This window comes from Molothrus aeneus, chromosome 2 (genome assembly GCF_037042795.1).
Source record: "Molothrus aeneus isolate 106 chromosome 2, BPBGC_Maene_1.0, whole genome shotgun sequence".
Classification (NCBI taxonomy): Eukaryota; Metazoa; Chordata; class Aves; order Passeriformes; family Icteridae; genus Molothrus; species Molothrus aeneus.
This window is the reverse complement of record NC_089647.1, coordinates 108,789,518-108,808,499: the sequence shown is the minus strand read 5'-3', so window position 1 is coordinate 108,808,499 and position 18,982 is coordinate 108,789,518. Positions and strand designations below refer to the sequence as shown.

The 18,982-nt window shown below is 48.6% G+C and overlaps 1 protein-coding gene across 2 annotated transcripts; it reads right to left on the bottom strand.

Annotated features, from left to right (window-relative positions):
• Positions 1–13,990: 13,990 nt before the first annotated feature.
• MID1IP1 (MID1 interacting protein 1) lies at positions 13,991–15,787 on the bottom strand. 2 transcript variants are annotated; one of them, XM_066545483.1, is made up of 2 exons: positions 15,378–15,787; positions 13,991–15,201 (listed from the first exon to the last, which is right to left on the bottom strand). In XM_066545483.1, the coding sequence occupies exon 2, from the start codon at positions 15,042–15,044 to the stop codon at positions 14,550–14,552; it is 495 nt and encodes a 164-aa protein (XP_066401580.1). In that variant the 5' UTR covers positions 15,045–15,201; positions 15,378–15,787; the 3' UTR covers positions 13,991–14,549. The 2 variants fall into 2 exon arrangements, with proteins under 2 accessions (XP_066401580.1, XP_066401579.1); XM_066545482.1 differs by having other exon boundaries at positions 15,581–15,787.
• Between the last annotated feature and the right edge of the window lie 3,195 nt (positions 15,788–18,982).

Sequence of the window (18,982 nt, the reverse complement as noted above, 5' to 3'; positions counted from 1 at the left end):
ATATTCTGAGTGGGAAGGGAACCTTGAGAGCCCAACTCTTAAACACCAGAGAAAACCCCAGAGGGCTGCCCCAGGCGCAGGTCTTGCTCACCCTTGGGAGGAAGTTTTCCCTCATGCAAACACACTGCAGGGATCTCACCAACCTTGCAGCAGGCAGGTCTCTCAATGCCTGCCCCAGAGGCATTCAGGCAGTCAAGCCTTGGGTACAATGAACCTTTCTGAGGTTTGGGACCTGCTTTCTCTCAGGCATGGCACCAGCAGCCCATATGGCCCATGCAGCTTGCTCTCCCTTGACAGGCAGCCCTGGCTGTTTTTTCTTTCTGGAAAGGATGCCTGATCAAGAGTCTTGCTTTAAGCCTGGTTTTCAGGAAAAATGAAAAAAAAAGCCAAAAAAACCAAAAAGCTCCCATGATTTTACTCTGCATGTACAAATGCCTGGATCTCCCTTAGCAAGCTTTGGATCCATCAGCCCAGCTCACCCAGCTTTGACAAAGGAGTTGGTATTTCCAGCTGCAGTTGTCATTTCTCTTTTCTTTGCTGGACTAAGAGACTTTGGAGGTGGCACACATAAGGGGACCTGGTGGAGTGTGTCACATTCCCCACGGGGACATTTCCCTCTTCTGGAAACCAGAGCCTGTGGCTGGAGGGGCTGGGGCACTGACACCTGACTCTGTTTTACCCTCCTAGAGGGTGAGGGTAAATCTGTGGAACCCAGGAATGCAGAGGCCTGGGGGTTCACTGGCCAGAGACACCTGGCTTCTGCAGGTTTTGTGGGAACAGCTGGGCATTCAGCTCTCCCCAGGGAGAAGACTGAAGCGTGGGGTCATGTTTTGTGGGCAGGGAACCCCCATGCCAGAGAAACCATAGAGACAGACCTCATAGTGCCCCAGCTTCAGGAAGAGCTGCAGCTGAAGCTTTCATTTCCTTGGATGTCAGAGCCAGCCACCACCAAGACACAGATCTGTACCAAACCATCTGGTCATTGCCTCTTTCACTTCCCATCTTCCCTACCCAGCCCCCAGCCTGCTCTCTGAGCCCACTCCACTCCTGGGGTTAGAGCTTAAGAGGAAAGTATCTGCATAAAGTAATGCATTTCATAGTTTGCAGTTATATTCTGCCCTGCACATCTTCACATCTGTCACAGGTTTTCCTCAAGGTCTCAGCTCTACAGGCAGGACTCTCATATTCCCTAGGATGTAAATCTGAAATCACAAAATGATCTCATTTTTTTTTTTGGCTCTGGTTTCAATCCCCCTTCCCTTTTCCAGCGTATGTTTCCCTGTGTTAATTTTCAACTATTTTCTATTTCCATTTTTGCATATTCCTTCTCCTTGCTCTCTCTTTTTGTCTGTCTTTTGTCTACTAGTCTCCTTTCCTCCTTCTGTCCTATTTCAAAATCTTCCTATGAGCCAAGCCTACTATCTGTAAAGACTAATGCTGTCAGCTTTAATAGGAGCTGAATTAACTCTCCTGGCTTTCATCTTCTCATCTTTTTTTTTTCTTTTTCCCTGCATCCTCTGTCTGTTCCCAGACAAAAATAAATCCTGGTTCCTGCTTCCATTTTCAACTTCTTGGGAATTTACTTGAACTTTTCTTTCCATTACTTACTCACACCCTTCTGCAGCCCCTCCTTGAGTCTTTCCAGCTCTGTCCATCTCACAGCAAACAATCTCCCTAATCTGCCATCTCCCCAGCTACTGAGCATTTCGGTCCACACCCGCCACTCTTGGATGGGAGCACCTCATACATATTTCAGATTAGGATCTCTCTCCTGTTCTCTCCCCTTTCCTTCACAAACGATGCCAAAAAGGCTGCTGTGGGGTTTTGTTCAGTAGTTCTGCCCCTTCCTTCCCTGCTCCTCCCTAGCTGATGCCAGAGATGTGGGTTACACAAAATTACAATTAGCCTGTTAAATACAGGAGAGATTTACTGTCTTGCTTTCTCCCCCAGAACACGACATGAAGCCTGATGTAATATCATCCAAATCCTTGCAAGGACTGAGATGAAACTCCACACAAGCAGGAACAGACCCTGGAGAGAAGAGACTGGCAGAGGATGGGTGGAAAAAAAAAGAATTGGATGGGAGAGAGGACTGTAGAAGATGGGAATAAAAGGGAATATTAGAGGAAGCCCACATTACCTGACACATGGTCTTCTCCCTTATGATCAGGATCTCCCTTGAAATCTGTGTTTCACTGAAACAAGTTATCATTCCCTGGGAAAGTTATTTTAGGAAGCTGATCTAGACAGTAGGGTAAAGGAGGATCCACCCATCATGATCTCAGCTATTTCTTTCCCATTGTTCATAGGAAAGTGATTTTCTTACAGCCACTGCTTCTCTCCAACTTCTGTGGTGTTCTAGGAAACAAAAAGGAAATGGGCAACTTTGTGTATCACCCAAACTTGATCACAGAAATACAAGCACGTCTGGAAGGGATTCAGTAACTTTGACAATCACAAAAAGGAGTGGATCCTTCTCCTTTCTGTCCCCAAAACCAGGAGGAGAGGACAGTGAGAGATGTTTATTGGAGTACCTCCTCTTCCTGTGGGGCCAGGAGGGAAAGGAAACAGAAACCAACAGGAATGGTTGAGAGATATGAGCATCTCCTACCCTCTTCCAAGGTGTGAGAGAGAACAGGAGATGGGGAGCAAGGATGAGAGACTCTTCTAGATTTTCCTGGGCTGTGAAACACCTGACTGGGAAAAGAGGAAATGTTTAGGATAGGTGCTGGGAGCAATATGGGAGCAGAGGGCTGAACCTAGCCCTGAGATTTCTTCAGAGATTTCTTCAGTTCCACAGTGGAAGAGGGTCAAAAGTGAAGTAAACACTTACATCCATGTTTTAGAGAACGTGCTTCCAGCCCTGGAAGTCTGTCTAGGCTGCTGCATGCAGGCACTTCTCCAAAACACAGGGGCTAAATGCAAAAAATGCAGACAGGAAAACCACTCCAAATTGTCAAACAGTTTTTTTCTGAGAAGGAAAAAGAAAAACAGACAAAAAAAAAAGAAAATATGCAGAAGAAGAAAGAAGGAAAAAACCCCAAGATCATAAAAAAATTAATTAAAAACATCTTAATTCACAAAAATTCAAATCAGCTATGTTATGTTAAGTGAATCATGCTAGTAAGTTAGAACTGCCTTGACTTGCCTTATCTAGGCACCAAGTTCTTTAAGTGCATCAGCAGTAAATTATGTGCATTTGCCATGATGTTCTTGCAACCAGGATTAGGTTTCTGCAGGTTTTAGTTCTCCTCCTTTCCTATGGCAGGAGCTGAGATGGAAATGATGAACAACTCTGTTCATATGCTTCTCACCATTTCCCATTCCTGGATTACTGAAACTTTCTATCCAGGCACAGTGTAATTAGCAGCTCTTTCTGCCACACTGAGGCTTTGCAGCAGGTACATGACACAAGCTCATGTCCCAGTCTCAGTCCACAATGCTGAATTAATGTGGTTTTCCACAGACTTGCATAACTGCAGGGAAATATCTGCAGGAAGGAAAATGCAATGATTCCACGTTCATTCAGATGGATTACAACCCCAAAAGAATAAATGGAAACTTGCTTGCAAAAGTCTGTAGACTTGAGAAACAGTAGATTGTGAAGAAAGGTAATGATGTTGATTGTCACTAAAAGGAAAAGGATTGCAGTATAAATAATGCTAGAGGGAAGAAAGAAGGGACAGACAAAAATAATATATTATTGGTCATAATCAATAACAATCATCTTACAGTTTTCATGAGAACCTATCCTCCTTGAATAGCTGAAGGCATAGGAGCATACCTCAGTAGCCTAAAAATTAGAATGTTAAAGAGAAGTAAAGCAGACCATGTTTTTACCACCTGTCAAGTAGCACATGACATGCTCCTGAGTAAATAAGGCAGTATGTCTGCTGGCAAAGTGAGCAGGGTATAATGCTGTCATCTGTCTATTGAGGGAACTCAAATCTGCCAATTCAGAGAAACTGGGCCTTCCTAGAAATCAGTAATTTCATCAGATTGATAATGAAAAACTGTTCTCTCTTTCCTTAAAGAACATCTCCTTTCTTTGGGTCAGTTTCCTGGGGAATCCCCCCACATCAAACTTTGAGTTGAACTGGTGCCTGATGGTTCTGGTGACTGACTGTGCCAGAGAGCACAGTTTAGGAGGCATCCTCAGAAAAGCCTTCACCTGATAAATTCCTCAAGTGGCAGAGATTATATTTTTGCTAGTGCCAAAACTGCCTTTCTCTTCTCCCCTGCATCAGTGACAGATTGTGCCTTTTGTTGTCTGGGCACCTTAGGGTGCTCTCCTTTCCCTCTGTAAAAGCACCTTGATTTTCTAGTGGAAACTGAAGGATACTTATATGTCTTCCTACATCCATGAAACTCACAAATAATAGAAGAGTTCTTTAAAATGCATTTGTGATTCCTCTGCAGAGGAAACTGAGAGGACTGAGGTCAAAGACAACTCACCATCTCTCCAACATTAGTCAGTGTGATGCATCTATACTTAGCTTTGCTTCACATCCTTTGGTATTCTCCTTCCTAAACACTTGTGTTTGCTACCTTGTAGCTGGAGCAAAGGTGACCCACTCTCCTGCCTTTAAAGGCAATTTAGAAAAGGGAAGACATCACCATGCAACAGAAAGGATGACTTGGCAGTAGATGCTCTGCCAGCATGACTCATGCTGCTTTCCTAGGCAGGGGATTTTACCATGCCCTGGACATGGACCAGATGACTTTTTTTTTTTTTAAATTCAAAACACTGTCCTGTAAACCATGCACTGACCCCGTGACATTCAGGATAACTGAGTGGGAGGAAGGTAGTGCATAGCTTAGCCAACAGAGACTGAATGTTCAAGCACCCAAGGTAGTCACACTGTGTTCCCCTCAATATGCTCTGACAGTCCACAGACAGCTGCTTGGTCATATGGTGCCAGTCTCTTCTCCCTGCTTCTAGCTGCTACATGATATCAAAAGGAGAAGGAAGGAAGGAAAGAAGGGAAATCCCTTCTTAAAACCATGTATACAAACAATAGCTGCATCAATGCAGATGGAAGGGGATTCTGTCCAAAACACACAGTCAAAAGCAGCAAGTGCTTCAGAGTCTGACAGCCAGTCTCTCCTGAGCCTGACTTTCATGGGGAAAGCCCCTGCACCTGGAAATGTCCCCTGAGCACCGAGGCAGGGGAAGAGGAGGAGGAGGGACTCGGTGTGGTAGCCCGCAAAGCCCAGCCCTTGATGCAGAGGGCAGCTCCCACTGCCACCAATGTCATCAATACCCCAGTGTGACTGTGTGATTCAGGCCATGGGGCAGTGCCCTCAGCCATGTTTCTGATGGAAACTCTTCTCCAGAACTGCCTGGGGAAATCATTACACCAAAAGGGCACCGTGGGCACCAAGGCATCTTCCTCACCCTGCGTGGTGACTCCAGGTCAGATGGGGCATGGTGAACAACATCCTCCCCTACCTTCCCCTTTCTGTGCGAAGGAAGCTGGGCAGGAAGCTTGGAGGAGCACTGTGGGTTAGCACTCTTGTTCACATTGCAGTGGATTCATTTCTGCTTCTCCTTCCTATGAAGGCAGCATCTTTGGGCAAAATCAACAGGCGTTCCCACCTTCTCTTTCACGGTGGTACAGGCTCCTGCCTGCAAGATCCTGTGTTTTCCAGGTGGCTGCTCTAAGAGTAGGGAGGGAACAGAAGCTGAGAGTCAGTGCAGGGCATGGCAAGGCTCCAGTGCCACAGGGAGGGTGGGAGAGGGAGGCTGGCTGGAAAGGCCATTGCCATGCAGAGCTACCTACCCAACAGAGAGGATTAGGCAAAATTCTTGCGGCCTTCCTTTGCTCTTCATCCATGATGGTTGCAGCAACAGCAATGGAAAATTTTACCTTGCACAGTGATGTGGAGGCAAGAGAAGAAGTCTGGTTGTTCCTGTACTGCAGTCACATCCCACCTCCTGCAGAAGACAAGGTGAGCCAGAGGAGAGAACTGTGCCAAAATCTGCACTCCACTAAACCACAGCTCCCACGAGAAATGGTTTTAGGCTTGGTAGTGGTCTCACAGCACGTCTGCTGAGAAGGACTCTCCACAAAATATTTTGCCTTTTCACCCACTGGCACCTTTGAGGGGTAGTGGAGACCTTATTTTCAATCCTCCGAGTAGCTTCAAGTTCACCTCTTGAGGTTTCTTTAAGAGTGGTTCATCACTTCAGGAGCAACCTGCTCTCCTGGCTCTCAGTCTTCTGGCCACAGCCTTATTTTGCACAGCATCCTTTAATTAGAGAGCAAGAGAGACCTTGTGCTCAGGGCACTCCCAGGGAGGGCAAGTCCTGGGCTCCCATCCCTGCACCAAGGCTGGCTGTCAGTGCCTGCACAGGGCTCCTGCTGTCCCTTCCTCTTTCCCTCACACACGCTCCAAAAGTATTAAACCCTTTCACATCAAGCAAAATTGCTGCCGTGGTGTACTCAGTGTTGTTGTCCTGCGGAATCTCGTAGGTATTCTCTGGGAAGCTGGGACACCAGCAGAGGCAGGATGGCAGCAGCACTGTTGCTTGTGCTCTGAAAGAGCTCAGGGTCTCCTCCTTAACTCTGTGTGGGAGCATCTCTTCATGGCCATGGCTGTTAAACTCCGTGTGGGAGCATCTCTTCATGGCCATGGCTCTTGAACTCTGTGTGGGACCCTCTCTTCTCTGCCATGGCTGTTAAACTCCGTGTGGGACCATCTCTTCATGGCCATGGCTCTTGAACTCTGTGTGGGACCCTCTCTTCTCTGCCATGGCTGTTAAACTCCGTGTGGGACCATCTCTTCTCTGTCAAACTCCGTGTGGGACCCTCTCTTCTCTGCCATGGCTGTCAAACTCTGTGTGGGAGCATGTCTTCTCTGCCATGGCTCTTGAACTCCATGTGGGACCATCTGTTCTTGGCCATGGCTGTTAAACTCCGTGTGGGACCATCTCTTCTCTGCCATGGCTCTTGAACTCCGTGTGGGACCATCTCTTCTCTGCCATGGCTCTTGAACTCCGTGTGGGACCATCTCTTCTCTGCCATGGCTGTTAAACTCTGTGTGGGACCATCTCTTCTTGGCCATAGCTCTTAAACTCTGTGTGGGAGCATCTCTTCTTGGCCATGGCTGTCAAACTCTGTGCTGGAGCATCTATCCTCTGCCATGGTTGTTGAACTCCGTGTGGGACCCTCTCTTCTTGGCCATGGCTCTTGAACTCCGTGTGGGACCCTCTCTTCTCCGCCACGGCCACCACGAGGGGATGGAGGCAGCCAAGAGCCGAGGGATGGGGTGTGACCTCAGCCTCCTCAGTGCCTGTCCCCAGCGGCTGGTGCCGCCCTGCGGAGTGGCTCAGGAGGGGCTGGGGAGCCGGCTCTGCCTCCTTAGGGACCGCAGGCTCTGGCGCAAGGGGCCGGCCCCCGGCAGAGGCGGCACATCAGCGCTCGTCCTGCCCGCATCTCAGCCCCGAGCAGCCGCCGGTTTCAGTGATACTGAAACTCATCAGCATACAAACCTCTTTGGAAGATGGCACTCGGATGACACTTTCACAACAAGCTTAATCCAATCTACTGGGAAGTGGCTGCCAAGAGGGGAGGTCCGACTCTGCCTTCTGGCAGCGTGTTCCCAACCCTCCCTCCACAGCAGCCCGCAGCTAATGCAGCTACACCTTCTGCTGAATGAGGGAATTAGTGCCGCTGAAAGCTTTTCTCCTCCGCTCATTTTGATCTGGATCAGCTCCCTAAGTCTGGTAACTCCATTGCTGCATGAGTGCTGGTGCCAGCACAGCAGAACTGGAGGGTTCACGGGGCTGGGATGGGAGTCAGGGGATGGAACAGGACCAGCCCTTTTGGCACTGCCTGAACTTAAACCAGTCGAGAAATAGTCACTGCTGGGTCTTAAAATAAAAAGACCTTAAAAATAGTGATTGTGATTGGTTGTTGAAATTAAGACTTTCATGACTGTATTCACCTGCATGAGGAATTATTTTAGTCCTTGCAAAATACCATATACAAAAACCAGCAAGAGCTGAAAGAAACCTACTGCCTGTTTCATTATAACCACACTTCTCAACTTCTTTAAATGAGGCTTTTTTTTTTTTTTGCATTACACTGAACTTGAACACAGAAGCCAGTATCAGAAATGCCAAGGCCATGATCTGCCAGCTCCCCTGCTTTTCCTTGTCTCTGTTCAGGCTCGCTACAGGGTGTGTTTTTCTCTCAGTGTGTGATGCTACAGTTAATAGGAATGGCAATTATTAGGGCACGTCAAAAGATGAGCACTGCACACATCAGCAACAGAAAACCAGCTTTCTGCATTGTTGGCTCTGCTTTCAAAAGAGCTATTTAGACATTGATATTTCTCAAAGTATGGATTGGTGATCAGCCATCACTACTGAAACATTTTAAAAAGAAAAGTGCCTCCACGTGAAAAATAACAGGTTAATAAAAGAAGCCAGATTTAATTATACAATTCAGACAATAAAATATCATTAAATAATTTAATATTCCTGTTATTAGTAATTGCAGTTCAGTTCAAAACAGAGAGCTGTCTGGGTGACAAAACAGTCTTGGTTTACTACAAATTTCAGAGAGGAAAATTCTCAGAGAGGGGGGGAGAGGAATTGGGAAGGACACATATTGGTTACTTTGTGAGAAAAGTCCCCATTGCCATTCTCCCCTCCAAACACTGTACAACCTGCAGTAAATCCCTGAAGGAATGGTTCACCTTGCATCTGTCTTCCTGCTCCAGCACATAAACCAGTGACCAAAAAGCAACCCCAGAGCAAGGGGGCTGCCATGCTCCTGTGCTGTATACTCTGAGTCATGGCTTTAGGCATTCTGCCCCTCTTCTCAGTTCAAATACAGATGGGGAAGTGAATGCACTTAAAAAGGCTCAGCCAAAGTGTCTAAAGTGTCTGGGCCTGTGGAATATTGGCCCTGCTGTTCGTGCCCCAAAGTTGCTAAAATATAACAGGCCAGAAGAGAAATACAGAATAATTTTAGAATCAGATGTATGTAGATATACATGATAAAAAAAAGGATACAACTGATACTATGACAGACCTTACAAATATGGGGCAAGATCATTCACTCTTTTGTGATTTAACAGAGGCACCTGCTTTCTCCAAGTTCTCTAAGCTTCTACTGTGCCATTCCTCCAGGACAAAATTCAAAAGCACAAGAACTGGAAGGTATTTTCCTCATTCATCACTCTGGGTCAAATAAGGATATTTGAACAGGGAAGGAATGTTACTTCTTACAAAGAGTGCTCATTCTGGCAGTTGGCTACCAACAAAAAGATATACAATTACTGCACTCCTATTTACAGATTTCCTTTTGGAAAGGCACTTATAGCTTCATTCCTTAAAACTAATTTTGACCTAAACTTGTCATGCAAGTCTGTGGTCTGGAAAAAAAAAATAATTGCAACATTAGAACTAACACATTCAGGTATTTCTGCTTGTTTAGGGGTGACAGAGACAAATGACAGAAAAATGCATGCAAAGCTGGAGATGCTTTTGCAATGCTCACCTTGATTGCACTTCCCTCAGATTTTGTGGCAGGTTATAACCCATTGTGCCCTTCTATTTCTCCTGTGTGTACTATCACTTAAGATCTTTGGAAGCAACTGATGTTGTGTGCAGAAAATTGTGCAAAGCATTTGACACTGTCCCACACAACACCTCCCCTTGTCTCTAAACTGGAGAGACCTGGATTTGGTGGGTGGGAACTCCATGGATAAGGAATTGGTTGGTTTGTTGCACTCATAGGGTTGTGGTCAAGTGCAGAGCAGTGGCCAAAGGTGCTCCTCATGTGTCAGTGTTGGGGCAGCACTGTTTAAAACCCTCGTTGGTGACATGGACAGTGGCACTGAGGCACTCCCAGGCTGTGTGGCCCACATGCTGCAGGGAAGGGATGCCATGCAGAGGGACCTGGACAGGTTGAGAGGTGTGAACCCTGTGAATTTCAACAAGGTCAAGCACAAGGTGCTGCATATGGGTCAGGGCAATCCCAAGCACAGACAGAGACAGACAGACACAGACTGCATGGAGAATGGGTTGAGAGCAGCCCTGAGGAAAACAGCTTGAGGACATTGTTTGATGAAAAGCTTGACATGATCCAGCAATTTGTGCTCACAGCCCAAAAAGCCAAATGTGTCCTGGCTGCACCCCAAGATGCAGGTGATGGGAGGTGATTCTGCCCCTACTCTGCTCTCATGAGACCCCACCTGCAGTGCTGCATCCAGCTCTGGGGTCCCCAGCACAGGAAGGACGTGGAACTGCTGGAATGAGTGCAGAGGAGACCACAAAGATGATCAGAGGGGCTGGAGCACAGGCTGAGAGGATTGGGATTGTTCAGCCTGCAGAAGGGAAGGCTCCAGGGAGACCTTGGAGCAGCCTTCAGGAACCTAAAGAGGGCTACAAGAAAGCTGGAGAGGGACTTTCAACATGGACATGTACAGATAGGACAGGGGGAAATGGGTTCAAACTGAAAGAAAATAGATTTAGATTAGATATTAGGAAGAAATATTTTTACTGTGAGCATGGCAAGGCACTGGCACAGGTTGCCCAGAGAAGCTGGGGATGTCCCATCCCTGGAAGTGCTCAGGGCCAGAGTGGATGGGCATTGAGCAACCTGAGCTGGCAGAAGGTGTCTCTGCCCATGGCAAGGGGGTTGGAACTACATCTCTTTCTATCCAATTCTGTTTTTATGATCTTTGAGCTCTTTGGAATATGGTACCTAACACACTGTTACCTAGATACAAATAATAATAACATTAACAGTTTAAAGGTATGAATAATAAAAAGCAATACTTCTACTCAATCCCCTCCCAAACTCAAGACTTCAGGGAAAGAAGTCAGTGAAGGAAAATTGATGCAGACTTTTCTGCAGAGAGATTGGCTCTGTACCAAATCCAAAGGCATAGAAAGGAGGTGCTTTCTATTTCTTTTGTTTTGTTTTGTTTTGTTTCCTGGCAGAACAGGGTGCAGAGTTTGAGTACATGATAATAAGATCCTAACACAACCTTCCCTCTGACCACTAACATCAGTGCATCTTTCAGCAAAGCCAATCTGCTGATGACTCATGTTGTCTTGGTGCAAGAGCCTGTGCAGGGGGGAGGAAACAAACCACAAAACACGAATATCTTGATCTAGTTAGAGCCCTCTGCAAGGAAGAGCTTTCAGAGGGAAAGTAGGAAGGTGACAGCCTAGCCTGACTCAGCTTAATCTGCTTCCATCAAGCACTGACCAACCCATGATTCTTCTTCTTCCCATGGAACTCATGCCCATCCCTTTATTTTTATGGAAAGAAAGAGAGAGAGAAAAAAACATGGCTTTCCCTCATTTGTCCTTCTTTTGTATACACAAAAACAAGAGATTACTCATGAGCTATAATGACAGATATTGCACTTTTGTATATAAACCGATGCATGCTGTGAGCAATGTCCTTGAGGCTCCTTGGCTGTGAGATAACTTCTGCTGTAATCAATTTGTTAGTGCAAACAGCTCTGAATCTCATTATTTACTGCTCTTCTAATATCTGCCTTAGTCTATATGGAGTCTGTTTCACTTAAGTGAGCTAAAAATGACAACTGCTTCTCACAGTGCATGTCCCATTTTGAGCACTGCTGGGGTAATTTGGCAAGTTGTCCTTTTGCCTATGTGTGGTTAAGAAATTAAGTTACTTCCCAAAATATTTTGAGATTATAAAGATACTTTTTATGTTAGACTGATGTAATTTGTCATTAACACAAGTACCAGAATCACTTTATCAGACCAGCCTAAAGGTTTGTTGAACTTTAAGCAATTGGGAGACTTAAAGTGATCCAGTCCTTCAAAAGGAAACATAACTCCTTAATAATAAACCTAATTGTTTTATATAGTGCTGCTGATGGAAATTTTTCCCAATTCAGCATCTAACATACAAAATCTGCATTAAGACTCTGCAATCTCATCTTTGCTTACTGCAATGCCAGGAGTCAGCATTTACATAATTGCCTGACCACCCCACCTTTTAGGCCAAGTTGTTTTACACAACAGCCAGCAGCAAAGTCATCCCTGGTTTTATCTGTTGCTGTCTTCCCCCTGCATTAAGATATCACTTTCTTGATCCCAAGAGCCTCAATCCTCTCCCACGACCTTGAGAAGGGGAAATTCTAAAGCAGCTCCCAGGTGGGAGGTGGCAGGATGCTGTGGCTCTCAGCAGGGTTTGCGTGGCTGCCTTGGGGTTGCCAGGGCTGCTGCCAGCCCAGCGCCTGGGCCCCGCATGGGAGCCACGTGCACCCAGCAACTGCAGCTTAGTCACAGACTAAGTCACAGCAAGGCAAACCCTTGAGTCACAGAATCCTCCTCCTCCTCCTCCTCCTCCTCTTACCCAAAGTTTTACCTCTAAGGAAATGCCACTTTTGCTGCCCCATAGCACAGGATTTCAGCTGCTCTTCCACCAAAACTTTTCTCTTGTGCTTTTTTTTTTTTAGAATGCAAAGGGAATGGATGCCATAGTCATGGCTGTGCTGCACTAATGTAGCACTGTTTTTCTGACATTACTCATAGTCTAAATCAGCATCACATTGTCTCTTGTGCAACATTTAAACAGTATTGTCTAAACCCATACCAGGAGAAGTTACTGGGAGATCAAAAGGCACACGGGTGAAACTGCATGAGCTGCTTTTGTCTGGGGTTTCGCCGTGCTCCCCAGCAGAAGCTGTAATGTGGTTTCCAGCTGATGCAGAAGGGAGCCACACAGCAGAACAGGTTCTCCCTCTCCCCCTTGTCTTCAGAACAGAACTTCAGCATCCAGCACAGGGCTCTGCACCTTTCACACTGCATTAGTCTGACTGCAGGAAGACTGGCAAGCTGACATGTTAGGAAACCAGGGTAATCCCTCGCCTTGTTCCTGACTTTTTTCCTGGCATCTTCCCAAGAGGAGTTGAAAACATTACAAAAAGAACAAGCATCGCCAAACTAAAAATTATCCAGCCTTACAAAGCTGTTCTTTACCCCAGAAGGGAAAAACCTTCCAAAAGATATATTTTTAAACATAGATTTAGACTGAGTGTTTTAACTTACACAAACATCTGCCAACTAGTACCATGTCTGGAATGCTCATGTTTTACTACAACATCCAAACAGTTGGGCTGAAAAATAAAGTGCTAAGGAATATCTGAATTTAAACAAAAATATCCTTGACGTTGAGAGAAAAATGATTCTATTTTTAGAAGAAAAACCCCAAACCAACACTACCAAACAAGGCCTAAATTTGATGACAGTAATACAAAGTGAAATCTCAGTATGTCTACAAACTTGGTATTTCAGTGCCTGAGAAGAAAATTTACATGATGTAAGGACTTACATGTTTATTAAACATTTATTCTCTGTTATCTATATATATATATCACAACCAACAAGTGCACTTTAATATCAGAACTTAATGTTGTAACACAATGTAGACACCCAATTCTGAGGTACTTTACTTGACAAAATGAAAAAAAAAACAGAAAAAAAATATCAATACAATCTGGATAACATAAAACCGATTAACTCCTGGTATCCAAGGAGGATTAGAGGAAAGAAATGCAGAGAGACTGGAGAGGCAAGTCTGCCAGACCTATTCGGAGGGAGAGAAAAGAGCTCCCCACAGTACATTAAGATACTTCCCGAAAAAAGCAAGAGTCATTCCTAGGCTTTGCTCCAACTGCCATGAATCGCTGCCTGCAGAGTAACCATGACTCGATCTTCTCAGATTTTGTTAAAGAGGCACTGACCTTCAATCCAACACTCACACAGAGCAACTGCACTGTGCAGCTGGGAACAGCTTACTAAAATTCAGGCCATGTATGGTTAAGTTTAATATGGTGATTCAAACATTTCAGATGCGCCAAGTTATCATCACTGCCTAATTGCTTTGATGGAAAAAAAACAAAGCCACAAAACCCCCTCTCTTGCACATACAGATTTCTGTATCTAGTAAGGCAACTCTGAATGTGACATAGAAGAAAAACAGAAGAATTCCAGATGTTAAAAATATAATTTAATTAAAGAAAGATAAATCATACCAAAAGTTTAGGTCACTCTTCGTTAATACGTTTGCATTTATTTTAGAATATACTCTACATCTGAGTAAAAAAGTTTTAAATAAACTCCAGTACATGTACAACCACAGGACCCGCCATCTCTCCCTCAACAGAGGGATGTTCCTTAGCTCTCTGGGTTCCCTCCGAGGTGACAGAAGCAATTTTGTGCCAGTTTCGTTACGTTCATCGGCTTGAGTGGAGCCTCCTTATCGGCCAGCAATGCCACCACCTCGTACGCACACGGGTTCAGCCTCCCTGCCGGGGCGCGCACAGCGACTGCTCGCCCCGGACCGTACAACGAAAAAAAACACGGAGGGGGTCAAAATAATTAATAAACTAGTACTGATTAATTTACATTTCTTTCTCTCTCTTGTGCGTTGGTAGAAAACCTGCTGCAGTCTTGGGAGCGCGCAGAGAAGCCCGGGCCCGGGGCCCTGCCCGGGGACGCGCCGCTGCCGCCGGCTCGGAACCCCTTCCCCCGCTCCCCCCGGCGCTCACTGCCCCCAGCTGCTGACGCCGATCTCCTGCTTGTATCTGTTGGTGAGGACGTTGGCCTTGCGGGTGAGCTTGGAGAGGACCGAGTGGAGTCCGCTGAGGTGGTAATGGAACTGCTGCTCCAGGTCCTCCTCTCCCTCGCCCTCCTCGGCGGGCCCGCCGCCCAGCTTGTCCTTCTTGCGGGCGGCCTCCTCGCCCGCCGGCGGCTGCACCACGCCCCACTCGATGTCGTTGCGGATGGACTTGAGCAGCATGTAGTGGCTGTACATGTCCCTGCGGGAGAAGTAGGCGCCGGGGTCGCCGGGCGGCAGGGCAGCATCCCGGGGCGGGCACACGGCGCCCGCCGCGTCCAGCTCCTCCAGCAGCAGCGGCACGTCGCGCAGCAGGCTGGGCACCATCACCGTCTGGTCCATGTTGTTGACGGCGCCGATGAAGCGGTTCATGGCGTTGAAGAGGGAGTACTTCTGGCTGTACGAGTCGCAGATCTGCATCATGCTGGCGGCCGGGCAGGCGTGCTCAGCGACGTGGCTCGGACCAGACCGGACCGCGGAGCTCCTCCGGCGGCGACCTCCTCCTCCTCCTCCTCGGCGCTAGCGGCACCGGCCGCCCTCCGTGGCGGGCTGGGCTCGGCGACTGCTGGCGATCAGAGCCCTGCTGGGAGGCAGTGGCGCCGGGGTTAGAGGCTGCTCTCCCTCTCTCTCCTCCCTCCCCCAGCCCGCCTTCCCGTCCTCCCGTCCCCTCCCGCCAGCGCCTTCTCCTCCCACGCCGCCTTTATCCCCAGCCCCGCGTCCTTCCTCCAGCCTTGCCCTCCCTGTCCCTTCTCTCACCCTCCGCTCCTCCGCCTGCCCTGCCGCAGCCACTGGGGCTCGCTGCCGCCGCTGCCCTCCGTGCAAAACTAGCCAAAACGCAGAACTTCCCCCGCGACTCCTCCCGGGAACCGGGTGCGGGGGGTGGCCGAGGGGATGGCAGCCCCGCCGGTAATTACGATTCGAGCGGTCCCCGACCGCCGTGCCGCGGGGAAGGCACTCACCGTAGTTCGAAGCTGTTCCCCGCCGCCCGTGGCCGCACTCCCATCCCCGGCACCGTATTTATAGCGCGTATCTTACAACAAGGTGTTCCCCAGTGCCACCCCCCGCGCTGCCACGCCAGATAAAGGCGGCGGGCGGCGGCCACGCCGGCTCCGCCTCTCTCCCCCCACCGGGGGAGGGCGCCGGGAGCAGAGCCCGCACCGCGGGCATCCCTAGGGGGCCGGGCCGCGCGGGCTTGGCGCTGGCGGCGGAAACAGCGGGGCTGAGGCCGCAGGGGAGCCGTCCCAGTGCGGCGGAGACCCCCTCGCACCCCAACCCTGGGACGAGGCAGCGCCGGTGCCGCCGGAGGCTCGGCTCGCCGTGCCCGAGCGGCGCTGGGGGCCCGCGCTCCCTCCGCCGGGCGGGGCCGCGCCGGAGCGGGGCGGGGCGAGCGGCTGCCGGGTGATTGACAGCCCGTGCCGCGGGACACGCGGGCCCCGCGTGCTGCCCGCGTTCTCCCGGCCCGCCCATTGGCTGCCGGGCGCGCGGCGACCGTGACAGCGGCTCCGCCCCTCCGCGCGCCGCGTGCCCCAGCGCCAGTCGGAGCGGGCGGCCGGGCGGGGAGGGCGCGCGGTTTGCGGGCGCCCGGCCAGGCTCGCGTTGCCACCTCCCAGCAGCGCGCCAAGAGCCGCGACTCCCCCGCGGCCATCCCGCACCGCGCCAGCCCCGGGGCGGCGGGGGGAGCCCGGGCAGCCTCCGGGCAGCCTTTGGGCAGCCTTTGTCTGTGTCCCGGCGCTGCGCGGGGCGGCCGGCATCACCCCACAGCCTCACCTCCGGGCCCAGCCAATCGGCGCGCCGCCCTCCGCCTTCCGCCAATCAGCGAGCCCCGCCAGCAGCCAATCGGAAACAAGAGCGCCCCCCTCCCAACGCCCCCGCCCTGGTAACAGGCGGGTTGGCCGCGAGCGCCGCCGCGGGTCACGTGGGGCGGGGGGCGGTTGCCATGGTAACGGCGGGAGCATCACCGAGCGGGCCGGGGCCGCTCCTCCCGCATCACCGGGGATGCCGCGAACGGGCAGCCCGGCCTGAGAGGGGCCCGGCACCCTGCCCCTGCCCACCCTGCTCCCCACAGCCCCCGTAGTCCCCGTCCCCAAGGCAGGAGGCTTCCCTGGGTGACAAACCTGGGGTTGGACCGCGGGCAGCTCGTGCTCTGCAGATACTCACAGTTAAGCAGTAGCCAGAGATACGGGCTGGTATAAAATTATGAGTTGTTCGCAGATAATTCACTACGGGGAAAAGAAGAAATTATCTCACCGGGCCAGAAAATTGGCCGCGACTTATATTTGCATCTTTATATAGATGCAGTGTGTCGTTAATAGACCATTAACAGTTTTGCTGCCTTTAATTGAAATGCAGCCTGCACTGAACGTTCAATACATTGGAAAAAACAATAAATCTTTGGAAACGAGGGGAATTGGTTTATTGTCCAACTTTCCAAATTAAAACAATTAAACATTTGAAGAAATTAAAGCTGAAATCTTTACCTGAGGTTATGACATACTGACTGGGGAGGAGGAAAAATTGGCAGAAACAACCCAGCTTGGAGCTGCAAAGGGGGGAAGTACATGAGTCTTCAGTGTGATGGTATTATAGGAATTAGGGTCTGAGTAGGAAATTTGTTTCCCCAAGAGGTATAGCCACACATTCTGCTTTCAGCTGTAAATATTTCCTTATTTTAGTAAGGCATGTGCCTCACCCATTAGGCAGAGACAGATCATATTCAAATCAAACTTAACAGCGTAAGGCAATTGGCTTTTTTTTTTTTTTAACCTTTCTTATGTTCTTATGATATGTGACATAAATGTCCCTGGTACATATAATGTGCATCATGAACACAAGCCTGGCTAGGTTTGATTGCTCTTTGGTTCAAACAAAAATAAAGGAGCACTTATTCCTTACTCCGGTGGTATGTAATGGACATGGCTGTGCACATGAGAGGAAAAGAAACGGCACTTTTTCCATTCCTCTTGAGGAAAAGATGATCCCATTTAAGGCAAAAAATTTTGTATGCAAGTGGTATTTGTTTGAAATGTGGCCTCTTCAGAATGTTCTGGTTATCGTGGCCGTGCAGGCCCTGGAAGGGGACTCAGATGGAAAGCCCTTATCGTGCCCTGAGCAATGAGGAAGTTTGCATGTTTGCTATCTGGCAGTTCAAGAAAGTGTAAATGTGCACCTTTGCCCAGCACGGTCCTGGGTAAGGCAGCATGCAACAGTAGTCTTTATCCAGCACCTTAGCTGGGTGGAGCACTCCAGCAGTGTGAGGTGAAAACACCTTTCTGCTCCAGTAAACTTGGTTCTGCAATTCAGGACAGCAGGAGTCACATAAAAGTTACTATATTGGCTAAAAACCTTTAATTTTCTCTGAAATTAGTGAGGGCTGGTGGTATTCAGCCCTTTCTGGACCACAGCCTGCTTTCTTTCTTCTTCCTGAAGAAGATGAGGGATGCACTATGGCTGTTACTATTTAGCTGTTCCTGTTACTGAGCTATTAATGGCATTAACTGTTTGACTTAGCTGTAAACCAGTTTTTGGCCCCAGGAGCACTGAGGTTAGTGCTACAAAGTTTGGCTATAGGAACAGAACTGCTACTGGCATGTCTCCTCTGGCAGCATTAGCAGCTGTGCAGTGTTTTTCAAGTAAAGACAGATGATTCTGTCAGCTTGAGTGGGTTTTCATACCATTTGCAAGGCCTATCTAATTTCTCTGTTCAGTGACAACAGGATAACAAACCCTCTTTGTTCACAGTTCTCCCAAGACACGTGCTGGCACAGGAGAGGTGCCCCTGGCATGCTGCAGACCAGAAATGGCTACACTTTGGTGGCTATGAAGTTGTTCTGCTGCACAGTGTGTGCAAAATAAGATGAGATCTTGCGTGGGCAAGAAGTGATAAATATGTGCAAATATTTAGTGTTGCATTCTTCAGGCTGGGAGCACCATTTGGGCCAGCCTTGTAAGGGCAACATCTCTTGGGAATTTCACTTCCTCTCATAATCTGTTGTCAATGTGACATGGCAGATTAGAGTTCAGCCTTGGAAACTGCAAGTTGTTTCCTTCCATTCCTATTTGACATACATTTTTGCTCAAACTTGTGAACTGCTCCCATCATTTTGGGGAGCAGTAGAGATGCACACATTTAACACTTCTTTCTCTTTCTGGAAGCAAGTCCAGTTGTACCAAACACTGAACTGGGGAAACCCGTCATTTCTCATCCAGAAGGAATGTATGTAAATTTATCATCTTAATTGATGCCTCTCCATGAGGTTCATATAATCAGCCCTTGTAGCTTAACATGCTAATGAACAGGGTAAGTAGAAATCTAATATATTAAAGGAATGTAGACCAATTTGTCTGAGCCCTGCTGAGACCTG